The 13,926-nt window shown below is 46.7% G+C and overlaps 1 protein-coding gene across 1 annotated transcript in view; it reads right to left on the minus strand.

The window, feature by feature from the left end:
- cdadc1 (cytidine and dCMP deaminase domain containing 1) overlaps window positions 1-13,926 on the minus strand; it is a 150,303-nt gene that overhangs the window by 99,533 nt on the left and 36,844 nt on the right. Inside the window, exon 2 of the mRNA XM_038802619.1 lies at window positions 12,927-13,018. Within this exon, the coding sequence (XP_038658547.1) occupies window positions 12,927-13,018 (92 nt within the window). The remainder of the gene's footprint in view (window positions 1-12,926; window positions 13,019-13,926) is intronic.

The following is a 13,926-nucleotide window of genomic DNA, read 5'->3' on the forward strand; positions in this document are numbered from 1 at the left end:
TCATATTATTAAACCAAAACAGTGCAAAACATCTGCAGCATCGTCACTCCAAACATTTGGTCTATAAGCCTCCCAGTTCACCCAACTAGTGTTCTGTGGGAATGCAGAAATTAGGACAGGTGTGTAATCAGCATGTCGCTCCCATGGGGGAGGCAGTGGCGTAGTAGTATTGTCGCTGAACTAGTAATCCAGAGACCCAGGATAATGATCTATGGATCTGGGTTTGAATTCCACCATGGCAGATGGTGACTGAAAACTCAATAAAATATCTGGAAGTAAAAGTCTAATATGACCATGAAACCATTGTCGATTATTGTAAAAATCCATCTGGTTCACTAAAGTCCTTTTGGGAAGTTAATCTGCCATCCTTACCTGGTATGGCCTACATGTGACTCTAGACCCACTCTTAAATTCCTTCTGAAATGGCCTAGCAAGCCACTCACTTGTATGCAACCGCTGCGAAAAATAAAAAAGGAATGAAACTGGACGGACCACTGTAATGACTTAGGCCCAGGCCTTTGAGACTGGCCAATTAGAATAAGAGTTCCCTGATTAGTGGCTCAATCAGGGAAACCCTTTCTGTGTATATAACAGGGAGTGTCAGACCTTCTGCACACCCAGTGCAGACAGCAGACTGAATGGTCATGGCTGTTCAGCTGTTGGGTTTGTAAATAAAAGGAATTCTGGTGACGGGAACGTTTGCCTCTGTGGACTTATTACAGTGGCGATGAGGAAAACGGAACAACCCGAAGAAACCTGCTCATCAGCACCTGCTGCATATTGAGGGTAAGCCACTGACAGGCAAAATACCTTTATTTGGATTTTGGACTCTTTTGGCCCTGCAGTGGAAGACTGGGCCCAATATGTAGAGCGGATGAAGCACTTCTTTACAGCAAACAATATAATTTCGGATGAAAAGCAACGGGTCATACTGCTGACAGTGTGGGCCAGCAGCCTTTGCCATTCTGCACTGTCTCACTTTTCCGGAGGCACTGGACACGAAAACTTTCCAGGAATTGACAAACTTAGTAAAAGAGTTCTATGACTCCAAACCATCTCTGATGTTGCGAAGGTACCGGTTTTGCTCAGCATTCTGAGACACTGGGGACTCAGTTACAAACTTTTTAACAAGATGAAGGCAACTAGGAGAGGCTTGTGAATTTGTCCTGACACGAAACGAGATGCTCTGAGACAGTTTGATATGTGGAATAAATAATTTAGCAAGACAGAAAGGTCTGTTAGCAGAGACCGAACTGGATTAAAAGCAAGCATCTCAGCTGGCTTTGTCCTTAGAAAAGGCGGCAAGTGGAGCACATGAGTTACAGGGTACTCCAATGGAGGTAGACACCCATACCAGGGAAACTGAGTTAAGGGACTGCCGCTGGGGGATAGGCAACTGCATAGCCACCCTCAGGAACGACTCGGATACTAGGTTAACCAGGCCCACTCGCAGAAGCCCTCCCAAGCAGGGAAAATTAGGTCCAGACAGACGGCAGCCCCTGCAGCCTTTCGCCCGGCAAAATATTGTAGTTGTTGCCAGAGATCGGAGCCAGAAAGGAGAAATAGAAGCCCAAAACCATCATCTTGGAGAAGGTCACGTAGGCTGGGATACAGGAGAATGCATACCCTACAAGCCCCACCTACCTCCGACGAGGAACAACTAAATCGTGTAACGATGGTGAAATCAACACCCATTAAATTATCCATAAGGTTGAATAGACGTCCCACACTGATGGAAGTCGACACTGGAGCAGCCGTATCAGTGATAGGGGAAACAGTATTCAATAAAATTTGCACTGGACTCCAATTCTTATTCCTAACCAGGACCTCGGCAAAACCGAGGGCATACACAGGGGAACCACTGAGAGTGTTGGGAACAACACATGTAACTGTGGCTTATGGAGAGCAACTGGTTAGGCTGCCTTTAATGGTAGTGAAAGGTGTGGGGCCAACCTTATTGGGACGAAACTGGCTAAAAGAGATCCAACTGGATTGGGTAAACATTTTCCAGCTGGAAAATGGTCACCTGAGCTAACTCCTGTGGAAATACACAGAGGTTTTCCGAGAAGGGCTCGGAACAATAATGGGACAAAAGGCGACATTGCATGTAGATCCAGAGGCAGTCCCAAAATTCTACAAAGCCCGACCAGTACCCTTCGCATTAAGGCAGAAATTCTATATGGAAATAAAACGAATAGAGCGTGAGGGAATAATAAAACAGGTCCAATTTGCAGAGTGGGCGATGCCCTGGTGCCTATCCTTAAGCCGGACGGCTCAGTCCGCCTTTATGGAGATTTCAAACAAACGATTAATCGCTACTCACAACTGGACAATTACCAATTCCCCGGATTGAGGATTTGTATGCAAAGCTGGCTGGAGGACTCCTATTCTCAAAGCTGGATATGAGCCACGCATATCTACAGCTGAAGCTGGACGAAGAGTCCCAAAAATTCTGAACAATAAACACCCTGAAGGGCCTTTTTCAATACACAAGATTACCCTTCGGGGTATCGTCAGCTTGTACGATATTCCAGAGGACAATGGAGAACATATTGCAAGATCTACCACAAGTCGCCATTTACCTGGACGACGTCCTCATTACAGGAGAGACAAAGGGGGAACACCTGCAAAACCTGGAGGAAATCCTTAGGAGGTTTTCAGCAGCAAGCGTGCACCTAAAGAGGGAGAAATTTGCTTCCTTAGCATCTCAAGTAATCTATTTGGGATACAAATCAGGGCTACACCCTTTGGAGGACCAGGTGAGGGCAATTAAAGATGCCCCAGCCCCCACCACAATCCAGGAGTTAAGGTCTTTTTTTAGGACTGGTGACATATTATGGAAAGTTCATACAGAACAGAGCTTCCATCTTGGACCCCCTACACCAATTATTAAAAAACGGGCAAGCCTGGGAGTGGTCTGCCCGCCAAGACAGGGCTTTCAAGAAGATAAAAGAACAGATTTCCTCAATGTCTTGTCACACTACAACCCCAGGAAAGAGTTGGTGCTCACGTGCGATGCGTCTCCATATGGCGTTGGTGCAGTTTTGGCACACAGAGGGCAAAACGGACAGGACCGACCTATTGCATTTACTTCCAGGACGCTGGCAGCAGCAGAACGAAAATACATCCAAATCGAAAAGGAAGGACTGGCTGTGATCTTTGCAGTGAAGAAATTAACCAGTATTTGTACAGGCGGAAATTCACTATAATTACAGACCACAAGAAATTGCTGGGTTTGTTGATAGAAGGCAAAGCAATACCACCAATAGTTTCAGTCCGGATCCAACGCTGGGCCCTACTACTGGCAGCGTACCAGTATCAACTGGAGCATCAGCCAGGAACCCGGGTGGCAAACGGCGATGCACTAAGCAGGCTGCCATTACCGGGCACTCTGCCATTAGTACCCAAAATAGAGGAAACGATAATGACCTTAACATTTCCTGGACACCCTTCCAGTGGCCGCACAAAACATTTGTTTATGGACCCAAAGGGACCGGGTTTTATCAAAAAAATAAAACACATGGTGCTAACTGGGGTGAAGGAAAGATCGGGCTAGTCCTGGAACAGAAGACAGCAAATCACCGCGGAAGACGGGATCCTGCTATGGGGGGCTTGAGTAATAGTTCCGAGTCACGGCCGTCGAGCCATCCTGGCTGAACTATATCATGGGCACCGTGGAGTCTCAAAAATGAAGATGCTGGCCAAAAGCTATATCTGGTGGCCGGGCCTGGACACAGACATAGCCGCATTGGTAGATCGGTGCCAAGAATGTCAACAAGGGCAGACGGTGCCACCGGCAGCCCCGCTGCACCCATGGGAATGGCCAGGTAGACCATAGTCGCAACTTCATGTCAATTTTGCAGGCCCGTTTATGTGTTCAATGTTTTTTATAATAGTAGACACCCATTCCAAATAGCTGGACGTCAATGAAATGAACTCTGCAAATTCAACAACTACCATTGGAAAAACTCCACACCTTGTTCGAAACTCATGGTATCCCGGAGGTGTTAGTTTCGGATAATGGATCGGTTTTCATCAGCCAGGACTCCACTATTTATGAAGTCGAATGGCACATAAGGACAGCATCATACCACCCAGCATCGAATGATTCGGCAGGGAGAGCCGTCCAGACCTTAAAAGTCGGGTTGAAGAAACAGTCAGCAGCATCATTGGACACCAAACTGTCGCGCTGGCTATTTAACTACAGAACAACCCCACACGCCACAACGGGAATAGCACCGGCGGAGCGACTAAGGGCAGACAACTCCGAACCCGGCTGCGGCTACTGTTCCCGAATTTAGATTGCAGAATAGAGCAACACCAAGAGGCCCAATGCAGCGGCCACGACAACGCTTGTCGAGAAAGGCAGTTCAACACGGGTGAAAATGTATGCGTCAGAAATTATGCTTATGGTCCCACATAGGTAGCAGGAACAGTTGAGGCCAGGACATACGTGTGGGAAAACATGTAATAAAGAAACACCTGGACCAGGTGCGGGCCTCAGATTAGTTTCCTCCTCCGGAGCTGACTCAGACCAGTGGACCAAGGACCATGGGGAGTCCTCCCTGACAAACTATTTATGCCCCGCCGACACCACCGGTGAGGCCATCGGACTCGGATATGGTCACCGTGGATGATGCTGCAGCTGTACCCCTGCCGCCGAAGGAAAGGGGCGAACCGCCCCTCAGGTGCTCACATCGGAAAAGACAGTACCTAGCCGTTATACTCCCCCTACGTCGGAGGCCGAAGTGGAAGAGCCAGACCCGGCGCAACAACAAAGCAGGAGACCCACGAGTCACAAGGACCATGGGAGCTCCTCGGACTTTGGGAGGGGGGTGGGGGGGAGATTTAATGACTTTGGCCAGGTCTTTGAGACTGGCCAATTAGAATACGAGTTCCCTGATTAGTGGAAACCCTTTCTGTGTATATAACAGGGAGTGTCAGATCCTCTGCACTCTCGGTGTAAACAGCAGACTGAATGGTCGTGGCTGTTCAGCTGTTGGGGTTGTAAATAAAAGGAATTCTGGTGACGGGACTTCTGCCTCCATGGACATATTACAACACCCAGCATCGGCCCAGGCACCAGGAATGATTAACTGTAAACCCAGTCCTGTCGATGCTGCAAAGTCCTCCTTACTAACAGCTGGGAATTTGTGCCAAATTTGGGAGAGCTGATCATAGACTAGTCCAGCAACAGCCTGACATAGTTTGTAAGGTTTGATTCTGGAGTATGACTAAGTCCCAGACCCATTCCTGGGTATGTCCTGTCTCACCAGCAGGACAGACCCAGCAGAGGTGGTGGCACAGTGATATACAGGTGGGAGGGAGTTGCCCTTGGAATCCTCAACAAGGGACCCCCTTGAAATCTCATGGATTCAGGTTAAACACGGGCAAGGAAACTACCTGCTGATTACCATGTACCTTCCACTCAGCTGACGAATCAGTACTCCTCCATCTTGAACACCAATTGGAGGAAGCACGTAGCGTGGCGTGGGTGCAGAATATACTCTGGGTGGTTGTCTTCCATGTCCATCACCAAGAGTGACTGAGCTGACCAAGTCCTAAAGAACAGAGCTGCTAGAATGGAACTGCAGCAGGTGATGAGGGAACCAAGAAAGAAAAACATACTCGACCCCATTTTCACCAACCTGCCTGCTGCAGGTGCATCTGTCCGTTACAGTATTGGTAAAAGTGACCACCGCACAGTCTTTGTGGAGATCTTCGCATATCCCCGACTCTACCATTATCACCAAGTCAGGGGATCAACTCTGGTTCAATGAAGAGTACAGGAGAGCATGCCAGGAGCAACACCAGGCATAATGAAAGATTAGGTGTCAACCAGGACAATATCCAGGTTGGGCTGACAAGTGGCAAGTTACATTTGCGCCACACAAGTGCCGGCAATGAATATCTCCTACAAGAGAAGATCTAACCATTGCCCCTTGACATACAATGGCATTGCTATTGCTGAAACCCCCACAAATCAACATCCTGGGCGTTACCAGTGATTACAAACTGAACTGGACTGCCATATGTTTTTAATTTTTCCAATTATTGGGCAATTTAGCGTGGCCACTCCACCTACCGTGCACATCTTTGGGTTATGGAGGTGAGACCCACGCAGACATGGGAAAATATGCAAACTCCACACGGACCCCGGGGCTAAATTTGGGTCCTCTGCACCATGAGACATCAATGCTAACCACTGCACCACCATGCTGTCCCTTTACTAACTCTATTAATACTATGGCCAGCAGAGCAGGTCAAATGTTAGGAATCCTACAGTGAGTAACTCACATCCTAACCCCCCCCCCCCCCCCCCCCCCCCCCCCCCCCCCAAAAACCTGTTCATCATCTACAAGGCCCTAGTAGAGAGTGTAATGGAATACCCTCCATGTGTCTGGATGAGTGCAGCGCCAACAACCCTCAAGCTCCAGGACAAATCAGACCGCTTGATTGCTACCCTTTCCACAAACATTCAATCCTACCACTGACAAACTGTGACAGGCTGTGTGTACCATTTACAAGATGCACTGCAGGAATTTACCAAAATGCTTTGGGCAGCACCTTCCAAGCCCACAAACATTACCATCTAGAAAGGGAAACCCACCACCTGAAGGTTCCCCTTAAAGTCACTCACCACCCCATAGTTTGAAATATCGCCTTCACTGTCGCTAGGGCAAAATCTTGGAACTCCCTCCCGAACAGCACTTTGGGGGTTACCTACTCTTCAGGGATTGCAGTGGTTCAAGAAGGCAGCTCACCACCACCTCTTCTGAAGGGCAACTAGGGATGGGCAATAAACGCTGGCCTAACCAGCGACGCCTATATCCTGTAAATGATAGGGAGGTGGTGTTGCTCTGTTATTTAAGGATGACATCCGGGCAATAGTAAGGGATGACATCGGTGCTATGGAGGATAAGGTTGAATCCATTTGGGTGGAAATCAGGAATAGTAAGGCGAAAAAGTCACTGATAGGAGTAGTCTATCGGCCACCAAATAGTAACGAGATGGTGGGGCAGGCAATAAACAAAGAAATAACTGATGCATGTAGAAATGGTACAGCAGTTATCATGGGGGATTTTAATCTACATGTCGATTGGTTTAACCAGGTCGGTCAAGGCAACCGTGAGGAGGAGTTTATAGAATGTATCCGCGATAGTTTCCTAGAACAGTATGTAATGGAACCTACGAGGGAACAAGCGGTCCTAGATCTTGTCCTGTGTAATGAGACAGGATTGATTCATGATCTCATAGTTAGGGATCCTCTCGGAAGGAGCAATCACAATATGGTGGAATTTAAAATACAGATGGAGGGTGAGAAAGTAAAATCAAATACTAGTGTTTTGTGTTTAAACAAAGGAGATTACAAGGGGATGAGAGAAGAACTAGCTAAGGTAGACTGGGAGCTAAGACTTTATGGTGGAACAGTTGAGGAACAGTGGAGAACCTTCCAAGCGATTTTTCACAGTGCTCAGCAAAGGTTCATACCAACAAAAAGGAAGGACGGAAGAAAGAGGGAAAATCGACCGTGGATATCTAAGGAAATAAGGGAGAGTATCAAATTGAAGGAAAAAGCATATAAAGTGGCAAAGATTGCTGGGAGATTAGAGGACTGGGAAATATTTAGGGGGCAACAGAAAGCTACTAAAAAAGCTATAAAGAAGAGTAAGATAGAGTATGAGAGTAAACTTGCTCAGAATATAAAAAGACTGTAAAAGTTTTTACAAATATATAAGACAAAAAAGAGTGGCTAAGGTAAATATTGGTCCTTTAGAGGATGAGAAGGGAGTTTTAATAATGGGAAATGAGGAAATGGCTGAGGAACTGAACAGGTTTTTTGGGTCGGTCTTCACAGTGGAAGACACAAATAACATGCCAGCGACTGATAGAAATGAGGCTATGACAGGTGAGGACCTTGAGAGGATTGTTATCACTAAGGAGGGAGTGATGGGCAAGCTAATGGGGCTAAAGGTAGACATCCTGATGGAATGTATCCCAGAGTGCTAAAAGAGATGGCTAGGGAAATTGCAGATGCACTAGTGATAATTTACCGAAATTCACTAGACTCTGGGGTGGTCCCGGTGGATTGGAAATTAGCAAACGTGACGCCACTGTTTAAAAAAGGAGGTAGGCAGAAAGCAGGAAATTATAGGCCAGTGAGTTTAACTTCGGTAATAGGGAAGATGCTGGAATCTATCATCAAGGAAGAAATTGCGTGGCATCTGGATAGAAATTGTCCCATTGGGCAGACGCAGCATGGGTTCGTAAAAGGCAGGTCATGCCTAACTAATTTAGTGGAATTTTTTGAGGACATTACCAGTGCAGTAGATAACGGGGAGCCGATGGATGTGGTATATCTGGATTTCCAGAAAGCCTTTGACAAGGTGCCACACAAAAGGTTGCTGCATAAGATAAAGATGCATGGCATTAAGGGTAAAGTAGTAGCATGGATAGAGGATTGGTTAATTAATAGAAAGCAAAGAGTTGGGATAAATGGGTGTTTCTCTGGTTGGCAATCAGTAGCTAGTGGTGTCCCTCAGGGATCCGTGTTGGGCCCACAATTGTTCACAATTTACATTGATGATTTGGAGTTGGGGACCAAGGGGAATGTGTCCAAGTTTGCAGATGACACTAAGATGAGTGGTAAAGCGAAAAGTGCAGAGGATACTGGAAGTCTGCAGAGGGATTTGGATAGGTTAAGTGAATGGGCCCGGGTCTGGCAGATGGAATACAATGTTGACAAATGTGAGGTTATCCATTTTGGTAGGAATAACAGCAAATGGGATTATTATTTAAACGATAAAATATTAAAGCATGCCGCTGTTCAGAGAGACTTGGGTGTGCTAGTGCATGAGTCACAGAAGGTTGGTTTACAAGTGCAACAGGTGATTAAGAAGGCAAATGGAATTTTGTCCTTCATTGCTAGAGGGATGGAGTTTAAGACTAGGGAGGTTATGTTGCAATTGTATAAGGTGTTAGTGCGGCCACACCTGGAGTATTGTGTTCAGTTTTGGTCTCCTTACTTGAGAAAGGACGTACTGGCGCTGGAGGGTGTGCAGAGGAGATTCACTAGGTTAATCCCAGAGCTGAAGGGGTTGGATTATGAGGAGAGGTTGAGTAGACTGGGACTGTACTCGTTGGAATTTAGAAGGATGAGGGGGGATCTTATAGAAACATTTAAAATTATGAAGGGAATAGATAGGATAGATGCGGGCAGGTTGTTTCCACTGGCGGGTGACAGCAGAACTAGGGGGCATAGCCTCAAAATAAGGGGAAGTAGATTTAGAACTGAGTTTAGGAGGAACTTCTTCACCCAAAGGGTTGTGAATCTATGGAATTCCTAGCCCAGTGAAGCAGTTGAGGCTCCTTCATTACATGTTTTTAAGGTAAAGATAGATAGTTTTTTGAAGAATAAAGGGATTAAGGGTTATGGTGTTCGGGCCGGAAAGTGGAGCTGAGTCCACAAAAGATCAGCCATGATCTAATTGAATGGCGGAGCAGGCTCGAGGGGCCAGATGGCCTACTCCTGCTCCTAGTTCTTATGTTCTTATGTTCTTATTATGCCGTTTCAGAGGGGGCAGAGCATGCAAAACACCCCCCCCCCCCCATTCCATCGTAAAAAGGGATTCTCCGCCTAATTGCCGATTACAAAATCAGCATCAGGGAACAGAGAATCCTGCCCACACTGTTTACACCGGCTTATGCAAAGGAAGAATTTTGGGGAAAGTACTTTAATTTGTGAAGTCCCCTGTTGGGTGAAAGTCCTTCAATTCAAATAATCAAGGAGCTGGAGGGCATGCAGTCGGGCAAGGCCACGGGGCCGGATGGCTACCCGGTGGGATTCTATAAGAAGTTTTCAGAGATATGGAGCCCACTGCTGGGGAGGACATTTAACAAAGCAAAAGATAAGGGAGTCCTCCCCTCAACAATGTCGCAGGCCTCGATTTCATTAATCCTGAAACGGGAGAAGGATCCAGAGCAATACGGGTCATACAAGCCGATTTCTCTACTGAATGTGGATGCCAAACTGCTGGCTAAGATACTGGCCACAAGGATAGAGGACTGTGTCCCGGGGGTGATAGGGGAAGACCAGACGGGATTTGTTAAGGGCAGGCAACTCAAGGCCAATGTTCGAAGGCTTCTAAATATTATTATGAGGCCCTCAGGAGGAGAGGAGGTGGAGGTGGTGGTAGCGATGCATGCGGAGAAGGCTTTTGATCGGGTGGAGTGGAATTACCTGTGGGAGGCACTGGGAAGGTTGGGTTTGGTGAGGGTTTTATTGACTGGGTGCAGTTGCTCTATCAGGCACCAGTAGCGAGTGTGCATACGAACCGGCTGAGGTCGGGTTATTTTGACCTACACCAAGGGACGAGGCAAGGGTGCCCCCTCCCCCCGTTACCATGGCATTAAAAGCTTCTAGGAACTGGAAAGGGCTGGTTCAGGTGGGGGGGGGAGAAATGGAGCTCAGGGTCTCGCTCTACGCAGATGACCTTCTCTTGTACATTTCGGACCCGTTGGAGGGGATGGGGGACACTAATGGTACTTGGGGGAATTTGGCAATTTTTCGGGGTATAAATTGATCATGGGAAAAAGCAAGATGCTTGCGATCCAGGCAAAAGGACAGGATAAGAAACTGGGAGAGCTGCCGCTTAGAATGGTAGGGAAGAGCTTCGATATCTGGGCATCCAGGTGGCCCGGAAATGGGAGGTACTACACAAGTTAAACCTGCCCCGGTTGGTAGAACAAATGGAAGGGGATTTTAAGAGATGGGACATGCTCCCGCTATCACTGCGGGGGGTGAGGGGTGGTGTACAGATGGTGAAAATGACAGTTCTCCCCTGATTTCTGTTTGTCTTTCAGTGCCTCCCCATCTTCATCCCCAAGGCCTTTTTCAAGCAGATGAATGAGATTATTTTGGGTTCGTGTGGGCGAGTAAAACACCGTGAGTGAAGAAAGTGTTGCTGGAGCGCAGTCAGGGGGAGGGTAGGTTGGCGCTGCCAAACTTCTGCAATTCCTACTGGGTGGCTAATATAGCCATGATTAGAAAGTGGATAGTGGGGGAGGGGTCAGCAGAGGAGCAGATGGAGGCGGCGTCATGTAAAGACACCCGTCTGGGAGCATTGGTAACGGCACCTCTGCCATTCTCGCCGGCCCGATTCTCAAGTCCGGTGGTAGTGGCGGCTCTGAGGATCTGGAGACAATGGAGGAGATGTAAAAGAGTGGAGGGAGCGTCGATTTGGACCCTGATTTATAATAACCTCAGGTTTGTACCGGGTAGGCTAGATGGCGGGTTCCAGAGTTGGCAGAGGGCAGGAATTGGAAGGATAGGAGATGGATTTATGGATGGGAGCTTTCCCAGCTTGAAAGCTTTGGAGGATAAATTTAAATTGCCAGCAGGGAATGGTTTTAAGTATTTGCAAGTGCGCAACTTCCTGAGGAAACAGGTGCCGGCCTTTCCGCTACTGCCGCCACGGGTAATACAGGATAATACAGTACCTGGGTGGGAGAGGAGAAGGTATTGGATATTTACCAGGAGCTTTCAGAGGCGGAGGAAACTCCGGTGGAGGAGCTTAAGGCCAAGTGGGAGGATTAGCTAGGAGGAGAGTTAGAGGCGGGTCAATGGGCGGATGTCCTAAGCAGGGTTAATACCTCCTCATCATGCGCCAGGCTTAGCCTGATACAATTTAGTCCACCAGGCACACATGACAGCGACTAGGATGAGTAAGTTCTTCAGGGTTGAGGATAGGTGTGCGAGGTGCGCGGGAAGCCCAGCAAGTCATGTCCACATGTTTTGGGTATGCCCAAAAGCTTAGAGGGTTTTGGCAGGGTTTGGTTAAGACAATGTCCACGGTGCTAAAATCACGGGTGGTGCCGAGTCCGGAGGTAGCGATATTTGGAGTGTCGGAAGATCCGGGAGTTCAGGGGATGAAAGAGGCCAACGTCTTAGCCTTTGCCTCCCTGGTAGCCCGGAGACGGATCTTATTAATGTGGAGGGACTCGAAGCCCCCGAGTGTAGAGACCTGGGTTAGTGACATGGCTGGGTTTCTCAGTCTTGAGAAAATAAAGTTCGCCTTAAGAGGGTCAATGTTAGGGTTCGCCCGGAGGTGGCAGCCGTTTGTCGACTTTCTCGGGGAGGGGGGGGTCGGGCGGATTGTTGTTGTATGGTTGAGGTGCATGAAGATTGGGCTGGGTGTTGGAAATGTTAATTTTATCATGTTGATGTCATTGTTTATGTTTCTGTTATAAAAATTTTCAAATACCTTAATAAAATATTAAAAAGAAAAGTGTCCTTCAATTCATCTACATTAATACCACATTTATGTACAATGTGCCTGTGGAATTGCACAGTACCCAGCCTATGACTGTAGATAGTCAATGTACAGAATCTGCTCAAGAACACAAAAGTGTACTGCAGTTAATCTAACTAGAGTTCTACGTTAAATGATTGATAATTTAAGCACTATCTTAATCGATTACGGAAATGAAACAATAATAATAATAATCACCTTTATTGTCACAAGTAGGCTTACATTAACACTGCAATGAAGTTACTGTGAAAAGCCCCTAGCCGCCACATTCCGGCGCCTGTTCGTGTACACGGAGGCAGAATTCAGAATGTCCAAATTACATTACAGCACGTCTTTCAGGACTTGTGGGAGAAAACCGGAACACCCGGAGAAAACTTATAGACACAGGGAGAAGGTGCAGACTCCGCAGAGATAGTGCTCCAAGCCGGGATTTGAACCTGGGACCCTGGTGTTGTGAAGCAACAGCGCTAACCACTATGCTACTCTGCTGCCCAATAATAGAACCCAATGTGTCGGTGTTAAGCGAAATAATGTATCGATCAACATATTATCCATGCATCTTTTCATACTATTAAGCTGCTATATTCAATAAGATCTATTGGACAAATACTGTACCTGAATTTTCTTTTGATCATTGTTTGGAAAAAGTTCCATCCACAAACTAAGGAGAGTGAAAAGGTTTACTTTCGAAAGCCTAGGGCTGAGTCCTAAGAAATAAAAAGAAAAGTAATTGTTAATTTGCACATTACTAAATTAAGTCTCTGTGCAAAGGCCTTGCTAATAAGATTAATTGATCAAAAAGTATAAACAATATTGAAATAATCAGATGCAGTAAAATACCATGATCTGTCTTCCTACAGAAACAGCAGCTTCTATATACAAACACCTTTAAAAGAAAAAAAAAATGCTCAAAAGGTGCTTCACAAATATGTACGTATGCAAAAAATTGAATGCTAAACCAAAGCAGGAACGTTAGGTCAGATCAATGTGTAGGTAAAGTAAGATCCCAAAAGAGAATGGAAAAGAGACATGGAGAAGGGAACTTTAGATCATGGAACTACGTTGCTAAAGGAACAGCTAGCTACCAATGGTTGGGTAAACCAAGGATAGATTGCAAAAGATGTGATAATTGGAGGAAAGAAGAATTCTGAGGCACGCCAGTAAGCCTGAAGGAAGTTAGAAATTGCAGGGTTGCAAAGCAAGAACATGAAGGGATTGGAACACGAGGATGAGAATTTCAACTTGAACATAGGGTCCTGGAGACCAATGAAATGATGGTGAATGGGACATTTGGATGGGCTCATGTCTACCAACTTCAGAAGATGGGAGGATGGTACTAAGAACCTTGGATTGGTCGAGTCTGGACGTAGCAACCACATGGAAGGGGTGTCAGCGTTTGATGGGCCAAAGTTTTTAAAAATTCTTCATGGGATTCAAGTATGGCTGGCAACGCCAGTATTGATTGCCCATCCCGAAATGTTAAGAAAATGGTGGTGAGCTCCCTTCTTGAACTTCTACAGTTCATCTGGTGCAGGTGTACCCACTGTAGCTTTAATAATGGAGTTCCAAGTTTTCAATCTGGCAGTGAAGTAACAGCAATTGTTCCTAGACAGGA

The sequence above is a fragment of the Scyliorhinus canicula genome, chromosome 7 (assembly GCF_902713615.1).
Source record: "Scyliorhinus canicula chromosome 7, sScyCan1.1, whole genome shotgun sequence".
NCBI classification, from domain to species: Eukaryota; Metazoa; Chordata; class Chondrichthyes; order Carcharhiniformes; family Scyliorhinidae; genus Scyliorhinus; species Scyliorhinus canicula.